The 22,023-nt window shown below is 42.3% G+C and overlaps 1 protein-coding gene across 3 annotated transcripts in view; it reads left to right on the forward strand.

Annotated features, from left to right (window-relative positions):
• LOC132817259 (partitioning defective 3 homolog B-like) overlaps window positions 1–22,023 on the forward strand; it is a 993,739-nt gene that overhangs the window by 353,682 nt on the left and 618,034 nt on the right. For all 3 annotated transcript variants that reach the window (XM_060827625.1, XM_060827628.1, XM_060827626.1), the window contains one exon: window positions 17,311–17,435. In XM_060827625.1, coding sequence (XP_060683608.1) covers window positions 17,311–17,435 — 125 coding nt within the window. The remainder of the gene's footprint in view (window positions 1–17,310; window positions 17,436–22,023) is intronic.

Here is a 22,023-nt window from a genome sequence, read left to right on the forward strand (position 1 = left end):
CATGATTTCCCATGCACAAAGCCATGTTGACTATCCCTAATCAGTCCTTGCCTTTCCAAATACATGTACACCCCTCTGGATTTCCTCCGACACACATGTCCACCACAGACGTCATACTCTGTAGTTCCTTGGCTTATTCGTACCACCCTTCTTAAACAGTGGCACCACATTAGCCAACCTCCAGTCTTCCAGCACTTCACCTGTGATGATCGATGATACAAATAATTCAGCAAGGAGCCCAGCAATCACTTCCCTACCTTCCCACAGAGTTTCAGGGTGCACCTGATCAGCTGCTGGGGATTTATCCATTTTTATGTTGCAAGACATCCAGCTCTTCCTCCTCTGTAATATGAACATTTTTCAAGATGTCAAAATCTATTTCCCTACATTCTGTATCTTCCATGTCCTTTTCCACAGTATAAACACTGATGCAAAATACTCGTTTAGTATCCCCCTCCATCTCCTGCAGCTCCACACAAAGGTCGCCCTGCTGATCTTTGAGGGGCCCTATTCTCTCCATAGTTACCCTTTTGTCCTTCATATTTTTGTATAAACCCTTCGGATTTTCCTTAACTCTATTGGCCAAAGCTATCTCAAGTCCCTTTTCTCCCCCTCCTGATTTCCCTCTTAAATTATCCAAACAAGATGGCGGGCACTATTTCATTCGGATGATTGAGTATTTTGTTAATTGATTCAATGTCTCTCCTCTGGGGCTCAGAGTTTTCTGAAGTCTCCTTTTTCCTCGCTCTGACTGCCTTTCTCCCTCTCTCTGTCTCAGGATTTGTTTCTGAGCAGACACACGATGAGACATTTCATTGTGTGTAATGGATCTGCAGAATTGCTGAAGACCCCCCCCACCCCACAAAATCACTTCAATGGGATTGGTAGAGTGAACACTTGCTAAGTCTGTTCCCCGTTCAGGCGACTAGGCAGCACACAGCGTAGGCACGCCACCCGCCCCAACAATCTGCCCCCACAACCCGTCGGACCCGCCCCCCCCCCCCCCCCGTCCACTCTCACCCACTGTCCATGCCTCCGCCCCATCCACCCCCCAACCCAGATGGAGGAGTCTCAAAATAACACACACATGCGCGTTCACTGCAACTTTTTGACAGGTTTCACCTTTGCCCTGTACAGGACAACGTTGGAGAAATTATCTGGGGAACGGGAGTTTACGGTATACCCCTGTGTAGAACTCCAGGGCAAGTGTGGGGAGAGAGGGGTGCGGGAGGTCAGCGGTTAGTCATTTGGAGATGGTGCCTGGGCTCCCATCGATGTCTAGGATTGTTCTCGACAGTATTTCAGTAAGTGAGTCATTTTTAATCACTGTAAACAAAAGACGCGATAGATCTACTTCAGATAATCCGAAATTCGGATAATTGATATTCAGATATAGAGGTTCCTCTATACTCCTACTGCCTTTATACTCTTCTAAGGATTCACTCTATCTATCTTGTCTGTGCCTGACATATGCTTCTTTCTTTTTCTTAACCAAGCCCTCAATTTCTTTAGTCATCCAGCATTCCTTATACCTACCCGCCTTTCCTTTAACCCTGACAAAAATATACTTTCTCTGGATTCTCGTTATCTCATTTCTGAAGGTTTCCCATTTTCCAGCCGTCCCTTTACCTGCGAACATCTGCCCCCCAATCAGCTTTTGAAAGTTCTTGCCTAATACTTTCAAAATTAGCCTTCCTCCTATTTAGAATTTCATCTTTTAGATCTGGGCTATGCTTTTCCATCACTATTTTAAATCTAATAGAATTATGGTTGTTAGCCCCACAGTGGTCCCTCACTGACACCTCAGTCACCTGCCCTGCCTTATTTCCCAAGAAACAGGTCAAGTTTTGCATCTTCTCTAGTAGGTACATACACACATTGTATCAGAAAATTTTCTTGCACATATTTAACAAATTCCTCTCCATCTAAACTCTTAACGCTATGGCAGTCCCAGTCTATATTTGGAAAGTTAAGATCCCCTACCATAAACTGTTATTCTTATGGATAACTGAAATCTCCTTACAATTTGTTTCTCAATTTCACTCTGACTATTGGGGAGTCTATAATGCAATCCCAATAAGGTGATCATCCCTTTTTTATTTCTCAGTTCAAACCAAATATCCTCCCTCAGTTTAGCAGTAATGCTTTCCCTTATTAAAAACACCACTCCTCCTCCTGTCTTGCCTCCCTTTCATTCCTTCCTGTAGCATTTGTATCCTGGAACATTAAGCTGCCAGTCCTGTCCATCCCTGAGCCACATTTCTGTAATTGCTATGATATCCTAGTGCCATGTTCCTAACCATGTCCTGAGTTCACCTGCCTTCCCTGTTCAGCCTCTTGCGTTGAAATTAATGCAGTTTAATTTATCAGTCCTAACTTGTTCTCTGCTTTGTCCCTGCGTGCCCTGACTGTTTGACTCGCTTTTTTTCTCAAAAGTACCAGTTTCAGATTGATCTTTTTCTTCACTATCTCCCTGGATTCCCCCCCACCCCACCTTAATAGCATAAGTCCTCCTGAGCAGCTCTAGCAAATCTCCCTGCCAGTATATTAATCCCCTTCCAATTCAGGTGCAATTGTCCTTCTTGTACAGGTCACTTTTACCCCAGAAGAGATTCCAATGATCCAAAAATGTGAATCCTTCTTCCATACACCAACTCCTCAGCCATACATTTATCTGCTCTATCCTCCTATTCCTACCCTCACTAGCACGCAGCACCGGGAGTAATCCAGATATTACTACTCTCGAGGACCTCTTTCTTAAAATTCTTGCCTAACTCTCTATATTCTCCCTTCAGAATCTCATCCTTTTCCCTTCCTATGTCATTTGTTCCAATGTGTACACTGACCTCCTGCTGGTCTCTCTCCCTGTTCAGAATGTTCTGCACTCTCTCTGAGAAATCCTTGTTCCTGACATTAAGGAAGCAACAAACCATGCTGATTTTTCGCTGCTGGCCACAGAGACATTTGTCTGTGCCTTGGACTAGAGAGTCCCCTTACACAATTGATCTGTTGGAACCTGATGTACCTCTCATTGCATTAGAGTCAGTCTCAATACCAGAAACTTGGTTGTTTGTACTACATTCCCCTGAGAATCTATCACCTCCTTTGTTTTCCAAAAGAGCATACTTGTTTGAAATGGTGATAGCCACATAAGACTCCTGCACTATCTGACTACCTCTCTCCTGGAGTTAACCTATCTACTAACTGCATCTGCGACTTTTCTCCTTTCCTATACCATTCATCACATCCCTTTGCTCTTACTGCCTCTAACTATATCTCCAACTGATCCATTCGATATGATAGGATTCACAACCAATTTATTGCAGATATAATCCTCAGAAACACTCAAACTCTCCCTAAACTCCCACATCTGAACAAAAAGAGCATATCATTGTACTAAAGGCCATTTTTGCTTCTTTCAATCTCCAGACCCAAAAGATAGCAATGTCCTATTCCTCTACAAAACACTGGTCCAGGCTAACTTAATACTTATGGCATATATTTTTAAATTTAATCATGAGATATATCTCAATAGAATACATAATCAAGAAAGAACCCACCCTACTCACTTACTATAAGGACACATTTAAAAATATTCACAAATCTATTTCTGTGCTGTGACCTCTCCCAAACAGGTTCCTCCAAGATCAGTTGTGAATTTCACTGTTTGTTAATTTTCCCAGACGCATTCTAATGTCGAGCGATGCATGAATTCAAACAGCAAAGGCAGTAACTGTGCAGGTTCTGCAATAAGCTGTATCAGATGGATGACCATTAATCCATTATTGATTGATGGAAAAATACATCTGGTTCAAAGTTTCCTTTAGGGAAGGAAACTGCCATGCTTACCTGGTCTAACCTTCAGATTAGAGTGGTGCTAACCTTTGTGACTCCAGGCCCATCGCAATGTGGTTGACTCTTAACTTCCCCTCTGAGCAATTAGGGAAATATAATAAATGCTGGACCAGCAAACTATGAATGAATAAAAAAGGTGCACTCCCTGGGCTTTCATTCCACCTCACATCTCTTGCCCCTTCCAACCCATACTGCAGCCCCTTCCTCATGTTCTGATCCCTCCTTTCTGCCCCTCTCCTGCCTCCTTCCTCCACCATTCCACCAACACCTTATATCACAGCCACCCACCCACTCTTTTGTACATGCTCACACCCCAAATCTTGAGTATTCTCCTTTCTACTACTTGGTTCCCCACCTCCTTTGCCTGCTATTTTTATCTCCTACTTGCTGGATTCTGACTTTCCCTCCCCCTCCCCTCCCTCTTCTCTTCTCCTCCCTCTTCTCTCACCTCCCCTCCGCTTCCACTCCTCTCCCCCCTCTATCCCTTACATGTAATCCGCCACCATGTTTTGAGCTGTTGCCTTCAGCAGGGTATTTGTACCTGATGAGGCATTGCCCACATGGACCCAGAAACATAGGAACCGGATATAGTTAACATATTACTGAAAGATTTAACAGGCAATTGTTGCAGCCCCTGGTGTATGTATACATTACGATCACAGGATTTTTTTATGTTGGGACTAACTGGTTACAAATCGAAGCTTCCATTGTCATGCCATGCATCAAATGGCATGGTTAAAATGGAATCTGCTCCATCAGTTCACACGTCATGATATCATCATCATATCATGAGTGTATCTTCAGCACTGCAGCAGTGTAAGTGCTCTTAGTTGAAAACACTGCCAATTGAAATATTCTGCAGTGGATTTGAGAAATATGTATCGAGTTGAGTGATCGATTTGGCACCATTATGACACTGCAGTCCTCCACCACCCCTCCCCCCTCTGCAAGCATTTAACATTAAGAAAGTAAATTTGGCAGTAATCCTTTGTACTCTATAAAATGGTTTCAGTACATCGGAGCCAATAACTTAATTACAAAAATAAAAATGCCAACCATTGCTTTTAATTAAATATTTTATGCCTACATGCAGAAGAAATTCACCCAGTGTCCTGCACAGTTTGAACTCTGAAACTTGTGGAAGGACTCCATAGTCACACTGGGGAGGAAAGATACACACAAAGAATGATGGATTTTTAAGGTGTTTTTTATGTTTTCACTTTATTTTTTACAATTGAATGTATGGAAGAATGGTGGAAGAATGTAGACTTTTTAAAATAACAGATGATGAGATGTATATTGCAAATCACAACGGGAAGACTGTCACATTTTTTTTCAGTGGTCATAGACATTTATAGCACAGGAAAATGTTCCTCTGATCATGAAGTTCATGCTAATTAAAATCAACCACCTAACTATTGTAATCCCATTTCCCAGCACTTGGCCCATTGCCTTGCATGCCTTAGAATTGCAAGTGTATATCTAAGTAGTTAAGTAGGTTCCGTTTAGCTCAGTTGGCTGGATATTTGGTTTGTGTCACAGTGTGGTGGTAACAGCATGGGTTCAATTCCCATCATTGGCTGAGGCTACCATGAAGGACTCTCCTTCTTAACATCTCCCCTTGCTTTGAGGTATGGTGGTCCTTGGGTTAAATCATCACCAGTCATCTCTCTAATGAGAGAGCAGCCCTGTGGTTTGGTAAGAGTATGGCAACACAACAACCTCATAAATCTTCTGAGAGTTTCTGCCTCGACCACCCTTGATCTTGTCATTTGCTCATGTGTTAAGTAGCTTTGTACTTTCCTGTATCTATTTTTGTTCACCCTTTGTTTAACTTTGCCATGTGCATAGATGACCTGCCATAGACTCTGCTGGAGTTGTATGGCTGTCCATTTGGACTGGTGTGTAGACTTACCCTGCAGTTTTCTGTCTCACCTCTGTTTGTACCTCCCAAATGATCCAACTTTAGTTGAGACATTCATTGATTTAATGTGTTGAAGAAAATGTGGTGGGAGGCGATCTCTCTCTTTCAATTCCTCATTTTCCCATAATTATGCCATTGCGTTGATGCAATGCAGCTCCACTGGTGCATTCTCATGTACATAGAATTATTTCTAAATATGTTCTGAATGTACTACATTAATTTACATAAACTTATTTAAACATGCATTTTAAATGTACTGAATTCTGAACTATTCCCTGATCGCTCGCTGCGGTTAAATCAAATAAATTTCACAGCAGGTAATTATTACATGTCAGACTCTAGAGCTATCACAAAAAATTAGAGTAACAGTGTGATTAGTTTGAAATTAACACCCTAAAACAATGCCGGTCTTTTAAAATTATTATTTGGTTTATGTTTCAAATTCCAATGTTGTTTCCAAGGAAGAAAATAATGCTAGCATTAGTGAGTTAAACACTTCCTTTTCTTCTTCAGGTTTCTCATATCAGCACCGAATGCTCTTGGGTCAGGCATATTGGAGCTTGTTAGTTGTGAATGAGACTCCTTCCAATTTTTATGTCATTCCAATCCGAATTGTTGTACCAATGGAGTGCACCACTGTGGCTCAGTGGCTCGTACTGCTGCTATCTGATCCCAGCCTTGGTTGATTGTGTGGAATTTGTGCATTCTCCCCATGTCTGTGTCGGTTTTCCCCCGTGTGCTCCAGTTTTGTCCCACAGTCTAGATTAGGTGAATTCCCCATACTAAATTGCCCCAGTTGTGCCCAGAGATGAGTAGGCTAGATGGATTAAACATGGTGAAAAAAATGTGCAGGGTCACGGCAAAAAGGTGGGGGTGTGGAATATCTAGGAGGTATGCTCTTCAAAGACTTAATGGGCCGAATGGCCTTTTCTGCACGCAATCTAGGTTGATATAGCAGTGCAGAAACAGGGGAATGGTGCACTGTCACAGACATCCTTTTTTCCAGTTGTCCCATCTGATTTAACAGATCCCATGGCACTATTTCAAAGAAGAGGAGGTGAATCCCCCTACTGACCCCATTTCTAAAACAGATAGCGTGGTCATTATCACGTTGTTGCTTGTGGGGAGCTTCATTTGAGCAAATTGGGTGCCATGTTATTTGCATCACAACAGTAAATACATTGCAAAGATACTTCATTGGTTGTAAAATAATCTGAGGCATCCTGAGACTGAGGTAGAAGGGACTAAATATCAGTTTCTTTCTTGGCCCTGCAACTTGTGGCCACTCTGAATAAAATTGCTATTTGTTGGTGGTGGAGTGGTGCAGAGTAAGAATAATTCACATTTGACCCTCACACTAAACTGCACAAATGATATCTATACTGCTACTCTCAGGGGCACCTAGCAGAGGTCAGATTCCCTTAGAACAGAAAAGGAGATTCAACACTTCAAGAAGATAGCTCACCATGACCTTCTCAAGGACAACCAGGCATAAGCAATAAATGCAGGCCCAGCCAGCGATATCGACATCCTATGAATTAGTTTCTACAATTGTTGGGATTCATTGTGTGTCTCATTGCGGCCTGTTGAGGAATGGAAGCTGCTGTGGGTATGATCACCTGCACACCTAGCCGTAAAACTAACCATTTCCTATGAATGGAATTTCAGCCCAACTGAGACGCAGACAGAATGGTTAACTGTAGCTTTTGAAGGGAAGGTTTTGGGGAGCTGTGTGGGAGGGTGGTTGGGAGGGGTTGGGGGAGGGTGGGGGGCTGGTGGTGCAGTGATGTAGAGTCAGTGAGATGGTAGTGTGTGATTTGCAGAATGTCTTCCTTTCTGTCAGGAGTAGGGGAAATCGAGGTTGGCCTTTCTATCTGAAGTTATGACGTGGAGGTGCCAGTGTGGGACTTGGATGGACAAAGTTAAAAGTCGCACAATAACCTATTGGACTATAACCTGTTGTGTGATTTTTAACTTCCTATCTAAAGGTCTCTTGATGCCCTTAACAGGATGGTGAATGGCTGCTCAAGAAGGGCCTTGTCTGGCCTCTGCAGGCATTTCCTACTCAACATTTTTTGGAGAAGTTGTCAGTAAAAATTGGTAGCCTTTTCCCGCACTCTGGGTTTGGTTGGGGGGTTTACTCCTGGTCCATACAGGACTCTCCACCATTGGTAAGGGTGACCGCCTCACAAAGGTCTCCCATTGCTTTCAGCATTGATGCAGCATTCGACCCTATTCCCACCCATGCCTCGTTCTGCCATACTTGTCCCAGTGAGCTGACCCGACCACCTGATTTACACAGCCTCCTGTATCCTTGATGATCTGTGTTGGCTGCAGTCCCACCTATCACCACTGTTCCTGGTGGCACTGCTGAGATGAATGAGAGCTTCTGGTTCTCTGATTGGTCCCCAGGTCTTCGGAGAGGGAGATTCGCCTTTGCTAAAACGTTAGGCTGCAGGAGGCAGATCGTGGCATGATGGATGTGATATCACACTGTGGCAGGGTCAGCCTCCTGGGTAGACAACCATCATGACAGTGCAGCATCGAGAATAGGTGGCCAGTTGTGGGCTTTGAGTGTGTGGAGTAGGATAAGGTGTGTAGCTGTCATGTTTACAGTGTCGTGTGGCCTAGCATCCACATCTTGTAAGGTAGTGCACTGGGAAAAGAACCAATTAATCACAGAGCAACCAAGGCTAGATAAGAACACCAGGTGAGTTCAACCTTGTTAATTGATGGGAGTTACTTCTCTTAATGTTGAAGCTCACCAATACTTAACTCAAACTGAAAGGGCACCAAAATGCAAGTTGGGCTTCATTGTACTGTTTTGCTGAACTTGAATTTAGTGTGGTTGCAGTTTTGGATTAATGGTGTTCAATTACACATTGTCCTATCTGGAGTGGTGCTGGGATGCAGATTCTCTGAATCAGAGGAGGCAGGAATACTTGCTTGTGAACCTGTTCATGAAGAGCTGCAAATTGGAAGGTAAACTGAATCTGAGCAGGAGATACAAAACTGTGTAGTTCATTTTTTTCAAGTTATGATAATTTGTCTGCTACATTACCATGAATTAGGTAATAATTAACACTGCAGGCCAATGTGAACAGTATTAGATCTTCCTTGGGTTATCGTGGCCTAATTCAGATTGAAGCCAAACTTCTTTGCGTTTAATTGTGACTTAAACAACCTGTAACAGGTGAGTGAGTATTTGTCATAAATTGCATTCATGGGATTTGTAGGGAGGGGCATAAAATTGACATTAATTATTGATGTCCTAAGCAGAGGTGTTCTTGCCGTTCTAGGCACGTTATGCTAACAGTGTGCGCTTTCAGCAAAGGCGATACCAGCTTCCGAGTTGACATGCTCCTCTACTCCAAGGGACACCCCAGCTGAGTGTGATCATTCTGCAGTTTCCAGAATCAATTCATAGTCAGAAACACAAACTTAGGCTGATCTAGATTTTCTTCTTTCTTCCCCTCATGTCCCCATCTGTCTTAACTCCATAAAGGTTAGTATCCTGTCACCAAATCACCCTTTATTTACATGTGCCAAGTACATGACACTGACTGAACTAGCTCAGAGCTGGCTCCAAGAGTGAACAGAACCCATGACACTCCTGTTTATACCTGTCAGCCAGGGCTCCTTGATTGGGGTATTAACCTGGTCCAATCAAGGAACTCATATTCTCTAAGGTCCACCTGACTGCCCTTGTAACAATCACTACACTACACCACCCCACCCCACTTTCTTGACTTACCCCAACATCCACCTCTCTTTTTGTGTTGTTTGATGAGGTTGGCTGGCATGGTGAAAATCATAATACCCATCAACGCCAATTTGTGAAGGCTAACTCTTGCTGTCTTGGAATAGTTTTACTGGGGTAACAGGGCTGTATAAAGTACAAATCACTGCTATTCTTAGTTTTTCAATGAGATTGCGATCATGTAACTTATAACCACACACTCCTCTCTTACCCTACCCTTCCAAGTGCAAACCTCTGTTTCCATGCATATAGTTGCACGCTTTTAGCCTGTATCTTCAGTTTTCCACCACAAGTATCTGACCAGGTCTTATTTTTAGAAACCACAGGGAGGAATATGTTTGCAAATTGGTAACAGATTGAAGGATTTAAGAGGTCTTCCTCAAGCCCCACGAGAGAAAATCAGATAGGTCTAGTATTCTATTAAAATGTCAATGTTCTAGAATAACCCAGCTAACCAAATTGCTGGCAATCTTAAAAAATAAAGATGCTTCCAATTTTTAAAAAGCAATATGTTTTTAAGGTTGAACTTAGAGTTGTTGGATGCAAAAATCGGATGTATAACTGATGATGTCGACTTCTTCTCTACTTTGAAAAATAGCCTTATCTCCCTTGTGTATAAAGAAAGGTTTTAATTTATATTACTGTTTTTTGCTATCTCAAGACGTCCAAAAGCACTCAATTAAATACTTTTGAAATTCAGCCACAGAAGTTCCCTCTAGCTTTACTTAGTGCGTAGGCACAACGTGATCCCCATAGGATTTTGCACTCTCAAGCACAGAAGTGCACACAAGTTTGAATATTGTGCACACAACCCATTTGTTTGGCTGTACCGTGAGACACATTTTGGAGTCCTGTCTAGTCGCATACCCAATACAGCTAGGAGGGAACATCCGCAATCAATCACTGTTTTAATGTTGGAAGCACGCTGCCAATTTGTGCATAGCCAGGATCCCAAACAGGAGTGTGACTATGTCAATGTGATATCAGTTTAAGAAAATAGATCTGGGGGGTGGGGTTTAGTTTAATACCTTTTTTTAAAAGACAGGGTGATCAGTGGTACAGCAGCCTCACAGCACGAATGTTCATGTCTTCTCCAGACATGTACTGTAAGCAGTAAAAAGGAACATGTTTGGTGCTACCATTTGGGCTCTCAAAGGAGACCTGAGCATTGAGGATAAGAGCATTCTTGAAGTCCTTTTGCATCAGTCTTTGTCAAGGTAGAAGAAGCTGCCAACTTCATAGCGAAAGGGAAGGTTTCTCAGATACTAGACAAGCTAAAAATTAGCCAAGAGGAGATAAGGGGATACTTCAAGTTGATAGTAACCAGGACTGAATAGAATGCATCCAAGGATGCTAATGGAAGTAAAGGTTGAAGTTGCAGAGGCACCAGCCACAATCTTCTAATTCTCCTTGATCATGCAGTGGAGTAGGAGATTGTCACCAGAAAATACGGAATTGCAAATGTTACACACTTGATCAAAAAAGTATTTATGAATACAACTACCAAGCAAAGCATATTTCCAAATGGTGGTTCAGTGGTGAGCACTGCCACGTCACAGTGCTACAGTCCCAGGTTCAATCCCAGCCTCAAGTTTGCACATTCTCTCTGGGTCTGTGTGGGTTTCCTCCTGGTAGGGAAGCAGGTCTGGATGGGATGCTCTTCAGAGCGTCAGCGTGGACCAGCTGGGCTAAATGACCACCTTCCACATTGTAGGGATTCTGTGAATTTGGATCCGTATGGTGGCTTAGTGGTTAGCACTGCTGCCTCACACACCAGGGATCTGGGTTAGATTCCAACCTCGGGTGAGTTTGCATATTCTTCCCCTGTCTGCGAGGGTTTCCTCCGGGTGCTCCGGTTTCCTCCCACAGTCCAAAGATGTGCAGGTTACGTGAATTGGCCATGCTAAATTGCCCATAATGTTCAGGGATGTGTAGGTTAGGTGCATTAGTCAGAAAGAAATATACGGTAGGGGAATGGGTCTGGGTGAGTTACTCTTCGGAGGGTTGGTATGGACTTGTTGGGCTGAGGGACTGTTTCCATACTGTCGAGATTCTAATTTGAACTAAAATGACTGCAACTTTTACAATTAGAGTGATAGAGATGTACAGTACAGAAACAAAGCCTTCAGTCCAACTTGTTCATGCCAACTATTACCTAAACTAATCTAGTCCCATTTGCCAGCAATTGGCCCATATCCCTCTAAGCCCTTCTTATTCATACACCCATCCAGATCCAGATCATAATTGTACCAGCCACTACCACTTCCTCTGACAGTTCATTTGATACACGCACCACCCTTTACATGAAAAGGTTGTCCATTAGGTCCCTTTTAAATCTTCCCCTCTCACCCTCAACTTATGTCCTCTAGTTCTGGACTCTCACAACCCAGGGAAAAGGCGTTGTCTATTTACCCCATCCATGCCCCTCATGATTTTATAAAATTATCTAAGGTCACCCCTCAGCCTCTAATCCTCCAAGGAAAATAGTCCCAGTATATTCAGCCTCTCCCTGTAGCTTAAAACATCCAACCCTGGCAATATCCTTGTAAATCTTATATGGAACAGATTCACAAGGATGGTTTCCATGGCAGGGGAACATTTAAAGTTGTATTGATAGATCGGAGAAGCTGAGGTTTTTATTCCCAAAAGGAGGAAGTTAAGGGGAATTTTGACAGAAATTGTTAAAAATCAAAAGGGATTGAACATACTAGATGGGGAGAAACTTTTCTTGTTGTATTGAAAGAGATACATTCAAAATGATTGGCAAATGAATCGAGAGGGACGTGAGGGAAAATGTCTATTTTGCACATATTTGTGATCTGGCATGGTTTGAAAGACTGGTGGAGGCAGATTCACTCATAGCTCTTATGAAGGAACTGGATGAAATAAAATGCAGTTGCATAAGGAAAGAACAGGTGAGTGGAACGAGTTAAATTGATGCAGTAGAGATTTGGGCTGCATGGCCTTTTTCCATTCTGTAACCATTCTATGAGTGTCAGTCTGGGTTATTTGCACAGATCTCTCGAGTGGAAATCGAGCTCTCAACCATCTGACTCGTATGATTGTACAATGCACCAAACCACAGCACTGACCCAATATCGGGTAAATTGTAACATCGACAAAGTAACTCAAAAATGCCACCAGAGTGATTGATGGACCTTGGGTTCAGAGGTATCCTTGCACTGAAAATTTTTCATTACTTATTAAAAAGAGCCAGAGTATAATCTAAAGCGGATTTACTCTCTGGCTGTAATCCTGTCTAACAAATGTGTTTTCCAATCCACCTGTTTCTCCTTGAGCGGGGTTCCATCAGATTACTGGATATCAGAGTTGCTTATCTATTGACTGCGTGCTTAGCCTGACCAAATTGTGGATAATGATCTTGCTGAGATGTAGCTAATTGATTTAGGAGGTTAACAGCTATCTTACCTTGGTGCTGCAGCTGATGACATTGACCCCTTCCCCTTCCTCTCAAACGCAGCTAATTTAATCTACAAACAGATTGTCCAAGTTTAGCTGGGGGAGGAATATGGTTTTAGTACGATGTTTACTTTTACACTTCTGTTCCTTTTTCCATCTGGTAAGGCATCTGGTATCTGACCTACTGAATGTTGGTTCATCTGGAGTGAGGCTCCCTTATTTTGATTCAAAAGCTGACCACTTTTAATCTACCTCCCAGAACAAACAGTCATAACTCTGTTGTTCAACATTGGTATAGACAGTGAGCAATCTGCTGTGGGTCACCTTATTCATATGCCTAAAAGCTTGCTGCATTTCTCCATGTTTTCTCATCTGTCCTTCGACCAATGAGTTCCCTTGATTGTTAAAACTTTTCTCTTGCATACTCGAGGAGATGTCTTAGGGGGGAGCTTAACCCCAGTCTATTTTGAAACTGGATGCTAAGGAGAAATATTGTAACCTGGAAAATACTTTCCCCAAAAGCTGTCAAGGCTGGGAGTTGGTTTAAAATTTTGAAACTGAGACTGCATGGCTTTTTTTGTTGGATAGGTTACATCAGATCAATGCAGATAAATTGAGTCAAAGTATAGATAAGCCATGGTTTAATTGAAAGCTGGCAGAACAGGTGAAAGGGCTGAATGGCTTACCATGAAGTTAATTTGTTACACTGAAAGACCTTGGCCATCCTTAAGTTGTGAAAGGCCCTGGTCTAGATTTGTCTTTTGATCCCTTGTAAATGAGTGTCTCACTGATCAAGCGTTTATCAGATTGATAACTTTTACTCGTAGCATTTGTAGGTTCAGTAAAGCTGGAAGAATTTTTTTATTTTGAAAAATGAGCAAAGAGGAAAACACAGTTCATCAGCTTTTCTCCTCTTTGTGGATGTCTTCCTGATGCCATTTTTAAATTCTCATCCTTCTCTTTGCCTGAACGCACTGATCCACGTGGTAGTTGTTGGGCACTGACAGTGTAGATGTGCCTCACTGAAGTTTTTATCTTTTTCATCATTGTATCTGAGTTCTGAAGCTATCTGAGATCGACCTGGTTCTGTCATCTGAGGTCTACTATTCTGGTTAGCAATCCAGAGTGGGAATTAATTCCAACACAACCACCACTTATAACAAACAATGAAAGTAGAGAGACATCCAAAGCACTGTCTAGAAGTGCAGTGAGACAGAAAATAGCAATAAAATGGAAACAAAGGGAGTCAAATGTCTGGTCGTACTGGGTCAAGAAGTTCAGTTCTCGGGAGGATATTAACTGAGGGCAAAGATGTGGAATGGTCTTCACAAGAAGTATGACAGTCAGTATCCACCAGTTCAAGGTTTAGCTGCCATTGATACGGGGTGAAGGAAATGGGGAATGCACAAGAGACCAGAGATTGAAAAATTGAGGTGTCAGTGGGCCTGAGGGAGTCATAGAGCTATAATATAGATAGATCATGGATGGTTTTTCAACGTAAGGAAGAACATCTTTAAATTTCAGGGATTTGGATATGTCATCAGGGCCAGGTATGATAGGTGAAGGGGACTTCAGGCAGAATCTTCTCGTCCGTTGGCTGTCACACTCACTTGCTCAGAAGGTGGCGACACACTGAAGTGGACTCTTCAAAGTAAGGCCCACTGTATCTTCCTCCAATCAGGTGCTTTGGAAAGCCTTGCCCTAACATCAGGTGTAGTTAGATGCTGGTAGCACCACAGAGGAGGCACTGCCTGTAGGCCAACCATAGTCAGAAAGACCAAGGCTTCAAGTAAGTGCTTCATGGAGTTACTTGCTTGTTTCTTGGTTTGGGGGTCATGGAGAAAGGTACAGCAGACTGGAAACTGTAAGGTGGTTTTCATGGGCCAACCTATGTGCTATATTCAGTTCCTCAAATGACCACAAGTTAGTGCAGATCAAGAGACAAATCACATTCCCTCTGCCCCCAGACTCTCTCCGAATTTCAGTCTGTCCACACTGTTTAGTCAGTTGGATGGCGCCTGTTATCTCTTCACCTGGAACTGAAATAATTGAAGCCTAGGCAGTAATAGGCCTTTAGGAGGTCATTGATTGACCATGTTATGGCTTCAACTGGTGATGGGGTCAGAAGGTGGAACTTCAGCATTCCCAGGCAAAACATATTTTAGGTGGGGACAGGAAGGTTGGTTGTGTTCTGTGATGTAAATTGCCCTCCTGCCTCCAGGCCCACAAACTCTGGGACTGAACGATTCGCCTTTGGTGTGAAATAGATAACCTTCCCAAAGTGGATTTGCATGGTTGTGGGGAAAGAAGAGCACAGGTTTGGAAGGTTGCAACATGTTCAAAGTCTTTAGGGCAAAGGAGAATAGAGATGAGATGGCAGTTTTCGAGGATTGGGGGTGGGCATGGGGGGGTTGATGACGATGAGAGAACAGTACTTGACAGAGCGTAATTTGCAATGAGCTTTGGCGTGGCAGTCCAAGAGGTTAGTTGATTCACAATTATGTAGGAATCAAGTCAAGAGTGCAGGAATTAGAGTCGAGGTCAACGGATGTTCAGTGAGACTCTGCGCAACAATATAAGGGAAATTAGTGAGAGACAAGAGACAGTGTTAGGGGAGTGGGGGTGGGGGGGGGGGGGGGGGGGTCGTGGGGGGTGGGGGGGGTCGTGGGGGGTGGGGGGGGGGCAACTTGGCTTGGCTGGGTATGCCAGGGACAGGGTCTTTGTAAATGGATGGACAAATTATCTTGGGAGGAAGCGGAAGGGACAGCTCAATAGATGTTTTCAAACTCATTTACAAAGATGTCCAAAAGATATCCTTTTGGTGTTGGTGGTCTGGGAACAAGGAGGTGATTTTTAAGAACTGCAAAGGAAAGATATTTCAGGTGGTGGAACAAAAATTCCAAAGTGTTACAAGCTCTCCTGGATCATTCTGATGGTGGATTATGCGTAGATGTCTCAAGCGAGTATTGTGTCATGGGAGAATATAGCTGATGAGGCTCTCTAGTGCTCAATGTGAATCCAGTCGAGATTTACAGGATGAAACTAATTGCCTATTGGCATCATCATCTTTCAAATTTTCTTCTGGTGGCTTGGTGGGTGGGGGCATTGTTGAGGCGAATTCAAATGTTCTCTACCCATCCTACTGGATGAATTCAGTCAGTTGGTGGTTGAGTCTAAGTTAATGAAATTGATGTCTGAAAGCCACATAATTCGGGGTTCATAACCACATCAGATGATGTGTTTGTTTATGGAAGATTTGTTTCTGTATAATGCAGCCATTTTTGTTTACTTACTGCCTTGTTTTAAAATTTAAGAAAATATAAATGCTTTAACAATATAACTGAAGAGCGAAAGCAATTCCTACGCTTTTACCTCCACACCACCAAAGACCCCAAACACCCTTTCACTTAACCCACCCAGCCTGCACATCCCTAGACACTACAGACAATTTAGCATGGCCAGTCCACATAAATTGCACATCTTTGGACTGTGGGAAGAAACTGGAGCTCCCGGAGGGAGAACGTGCAAACTTCATGTAGACAGTCACCCGAGGATGGAATCAAACACTGGTCCCTGGCGCTGTGAGGCAATGGTACTAATCACTGAGCCACTGTGCTGCCCTGTCTCTAAATATGTAAATACTAATCAAAATGCAGAGTGTAAATAGCTATTTAAAACATTTATGTATTTGAATTTTGTTAATCTGAACATGTTAATAATTATAATATATTAGTACCAAACTGTTTTGGTACTAATACCTACTAGCCGGTAATTACTATAGTTCATTAAAAACACATGGAGAACTCTTAGATTTTTTCCTTTGCACTCGATGAGCTGTGCATAGCTCAGAATGTGATAAATAAATGTTAGTTAATTAGCATTAATTCTTTAGCTTTGTTAGCTTTTATTTTGTTTCATTATGATTTTTTTGATTTCAGGGTTGCATGTCAATCTCTCAAAAACGTTATGATGTGGAGGTGCTGGTGGTGGACAAAGTTAAAAAATCACATGACACCTGTTATAAACCTGTTGGACTCTAATCTGGTGTTGTGTGATTTTAAAGTTTGAAAACGTTATGTCTGTAAATGTCAATCCCTTTACATTTAAAACAAGAACTTCATGTGTAAAATTTGAAATCTGCATACATATTTAGGCCTCTACCTTTCCCCAGTCAGATGAACGTTCATCAACCAGATACTCTCTCCCCACTGTTTCTACCAGATGTGCTGAGTACTTGCAGCAATTTTTGTTTTGTTTGAGAAGAACAGATTCTCTGTCAATGTGGCACTGCTTAGGAAATTAGGTGGGTAATTGCTGGTGTTTTTCTGAAGTCCAACTTTGTTCTCCACAGGCACACCACTCATGGTACGAAGAAGCAGTGATCCAGCATTGGCCCCACCTACTGTGTTCCAAACAGGTGCTTCTCAATCTGATGAACCCCTTAACAGGAATCTGAACGTGAAGCCTGTCATAGTGGTAAGCCATGGCTCAGTAGAGTTGGAAAATTGAAGGGGATAGTTTGGATTCTGCTGGAATTGAATGTTATCAACTCCCAAGATCTGTTTATTTAGCTTGTTAAGCACTGGAGGATCCATTTAACTATTGAAACCCAGGACGCAGTGGAGACCATGCAAGTATGCAACATTAATGAAATTGATGTCTGAAAGCTTCTTAAATACAGCTCAATCATTTCCGCATGAGATTGTAGTGCAGTTGATATAGATGCCTTGTTTGCTCTGTCAACCACCTGATCGGAAGAGGGTTTGGTGTTTACATTTCTCTACTTATGCTTTGTGCTACCTTGACCATTTGAAAAACGTTTATCAAGGCGAACGTGTTCTGGAAAAGAGCTTTATTGTTCCAATGTTATTGTTTTGACATTATCTGTTGTTTTCTTGTCCACATAATAGAACTCCCAACAGCAGTGAGTTTCCTGACGCATGCATGCTTTATACCTAAGGGTCTTTAAACTAAATCTGTCTTCATCATACCTGATAGGTGTTGGCTTATGTTTGTGCAGCTCTCTTGTATTTGGGCGGTCCTTTTCCTGTCCACTTATCGATGGGACTGTTGCAGGTTCATTTAGGGTGAGAGACACTGTCTTTCCTTAACTCTTAGAATTGGCTTTCTTGAAATTGCCAATGACAGTGGAGGAAAAGAATGGTTATTATGATGCAGGTGATTGTCCTTGATTAGTGTCAAAGATGGTTGCTTCACTTAATTTGTAAAATAAAAGATGAGTGAGCTGCAGAAAGACACCGACAAAAATGCTATCCTATTCTGCTGCTCAGAAAACTGGGGAAATTTGAGTTCTGCAACCCATCTGATTTCATTCCCATTCAACTCATTGAAACAACATTGAGAGGTGCAAATCTCTCATTCTCATTCTCTCATTCTACACAATACTGTGAGATCCCTATCTGGCGCATTAGGCTGACATTGTCCTCGGTGTGTTTATTTGGTGTTGGAGAGACTGTTAGGTCTGAAGGTTGGTAAGTCCCCGGGGCCTGATGGTCTACATCCCAGGGTACTGAAGGAGGTGGCTCGGGAAATCGTGGATGCGTTGGTGATTATTTTCCAGAATTCGATAGATTCGGGATCGGTACCTGAGGATTGGAGAATGGCTAATGTTATACCACTTTTTAAGAAAGGTGGGAGAGAGAAAGCAGGAAATTATAGACCAGTTTGTCTGATCTCAGTGGTGGGAAAGATGCTGGAGTCTATTATAAAGGATGAGATTACGGCACATCTGGATAGTAGTAACAGGATAGGGCAGAATCAGCATGGATTTATGAAGGGGAAATTGTGCTTGACTAACCTTCTGGAGTTTTTTGAGGATGTAACTCTGAAGATGGATGAGGGAGATCCAGTAGATGTAGTGTACCTGGACTTTCAGAAAGCTTTTGATAAAGTTCCACATAGGAGGTTAGTGAGTAAACTTAGGGCGCATGGTATTTGGGGCAAAGTACTAGATTGGATTGAAAATTGGTTGGCTGATAGGAAACAAAGGGTAGTGATAAACGGCTCCATTTCGGAATGGCGCCGTTTATCACTACTCTTTGTTTCCTAGCAGCCAACCATCACATTCCTGACTTGTGCCTTGTAGATGGTGAACAAGCTTTGGGGAGTTAGGAAGTGAGTTATTTAGTGCAGTATTCCGAGCCTCTGACCTGCTCTTGTAGCCACAATCAATGGAAACTCCCAAGATATTGATAGTTGGGGATTCATCTATGATAATGCCATTGAATGCTAAGGGGAGATTGTTAAGTTATCTCTTGTCAGAGATGGCCATCACCTGCCACTTTTGTGGTGCGAAATGTACTTAGCCCTAGCTACTGTCCAAGTCTACTGCTTCAGTATTCAAGGAGTCATGAATGCCGCTGAATGTTGCAAAATCATCAGTGAACATCCCCACTTTTGGAAAAGAAACAATAAAACTGCAGATACTGGAGACCAGATACAAAAATAGAAATTGCTGAAAAACTCAGCAGGTCTGGTAGCATCTGTGGAGAGAAAGAAGAGTTAACATTTCAGGACCAGTGACCCATCTTTGGAATGCTGAGATGTGGTCTAGATGTCAAGAGCTGTCACTTCACTATTGACACTCATTTGTTTGTCCACGTTTGAACCAAGGATGTAATGAGGGCAAGAGCTGAGTGGCCCTGGCAGAACCCAAATTGAGTGTCAGCGAGCAAGTTATTGCCAAGCAAGTGCCACTTGCGAGCACTGTTGATCGACTCTTCCATCATTTTACTGATCAAGAGTAGACTGAAAGGCAGTGATTGGCTGGGTTGAATTTGTCCTGTTATTTGTGAACATGGCATACCAATGCAGTGTACCAATTGATTTTTTTTTGTGAACAACGGCTCTGGCTAATATATATGCCAAATTGCATGATGCAAATTTGTTTTTTATATCTTAAAAGATATGCTTATATAGTTTGTATATAATATTTCAACCTCTACTGCAATCCAGTGTGTCTGCCTGACTTAATGTCACTTTCTGTAATATCATAGAAACCAAATTACAAGATTTGCTTGTTACTTCTGGGTTTTCTGTCATTGAAAATTCTTCACTGTGGTTGGCTGTTTTGGCCCAGTTGATGATGTCATATGGGCATACAAGTTAAGAGTGGGCATGGGCTACCCAGCAGCTGAAACCAATTCCTCCATTCAGTAAGATCATTGCTAATCCAATTGCTGAACATTCCTACCTATCCCTGATAACCTTTCACATCCTTGTTTGTCAAGAAGCTATCTAATTCTGTTTTAAAAATATTCAAAGAATCTGCTCCTACCATCTTTTGAAAGAGAACTCCCAAACATTCATGACCCTCTGAGAGAAAAATAATCCTCCTATCTCAGTGTTAATGAATGACTCATTGTTTTTAAACAATGTTTTCTAGTTCCAGATTCCTCCAGAAGAGGAAACATCCTCCCAATATCCACCTTATCAAAACCCTTCAGGATCTTGCATGTTTTAATCAAGTCATTTCTTACTTTGCGAAACTCCAGTGGTCTGTCAAGTCTTTCTTCATATGACAGTTTTCCATTCCAGGTAATAGTCTTGTAACAATCCCTGAACTGCTCCCAATGCATTTTACATCCTTCTTTAAAAAAACATACTAATACTGTGCACAGTAACTGAAACATAACCCCCCTGCATCTTTGTATTCAGTCCTCCTTGGAAAAGATTATAGCATTCTATTACCGTGTATGATTACTTGCTCTACCTTCACACAAACATTTTGTGATTCATGCACCAGGACAATCAGATCACAGTGTCCAAGCTCTCTCAAATCTTCTCAAATGGACAATATACTTTGTTTTGTTTGTGCCAAAATGGACAATTTCCCATTTTTTTAGACTATACTCCATTTGCCAGGTCATTGTCTACTCACGTAACCCATCTGCATCTTTTTGTCCTCCTTATACATAGAACATAGAAACATAGAACATATAAAAATACAGCGCAGTACAGGCCCTTTGGCCCTCGATGTTGCGCCGATCCAAGCCCACCTAACCCACACTAGCCCACTATCCTCCATATGCCTATCCAATGCCCGTTTAAATGCCCATAAAGAGGGAGAGTCCACCACTGCTACTGGCAGGGCATTCCATGAACTCACGACTCGCTGAGTAAAGAATCTACTCCTAACATCTGTCCTATACCTACCACCCCTTAATTTAAAGCTATGTCCCCTCGTAATAGCTGACTCCATACGTGGAAAAAGGTTCTCATGGTCAACCCTATCTAAATCCCTATGTCCTACAGAGATTGCTGACAGCTAGTATTAGAATTAAAATAATGACAGAAAATATTAAACTAATTCCTTAGAGCTTTCTAGATCCTTATGGGCAACTTTCTTGATGAGCGTTGGAACTTCATCTCTGGCCACAAATTCTGGTCTAGGAATACATTATGGTGCAAGCATGTTGGTGAACTAAAACTCCATCAGCTCATCGGCAATGGAGCAAAGTTGACTTCACACGACAAGTGAGGAGATCATAATGAAATTGTCACTGACAGTTGTCAATATATTATTGACAAGAATGAAGGAAGTGAATGGACTATGGCCAAATTCGCAGATGACACAAAACACATTTTGGCAGGAAGAATAAAGAGCTAAATGTTAATTAAATGCCAGAAGACTGCAGAAAGCTTTGCTGGGATTGCTGACTGCACAAACTAAGGATTGACATTATTTAAGTTAATGGGAAGTAAGTGACTTTAAAATTCCTACTGATTGATTGCTACAATTTTGAGAAGTCTCTGGCACATATAGGCATGGGTCAGCTCTTTCTCCATGGACTACAGCCATCCATGTAACACTCATATAACTCTCTACTGTCCAAGGCGAAGTTGTTAATTTGAATAACAACCCATTCACTACCTTAAACAGCCTCTTAGAGTCGTAGAGTTGTACAGCAGGGAAACAGACCCTTCGGTCCAACTCGTCCATGCCAAACAGATATCCCAACCCAATCTAGTCCCACTTCCCAGCACCCGGCCCATATCCCTCCAATACTTTCCTATTCATATACCCATCCAGTAGCCTTTAAAT

This window comes from Hemiscyllium ocellatum, chromosome 7 (genome assembly GCF_020745735.1).
Source record: "Hemiscyllium ocellatum isolate sHemOce1 chromosome 7, sHemOce1.pat.X.cur, whole genome shotgun sequence".
NCBI classification, from domain to species: domain Eukaryota; kingdom Metazoa; phylum Chordata; class Chondrichthyes; order Orectolobiformes; family Hemiscylliidae; genus Hemiscyllium; species Hemiscyllium ocellatum.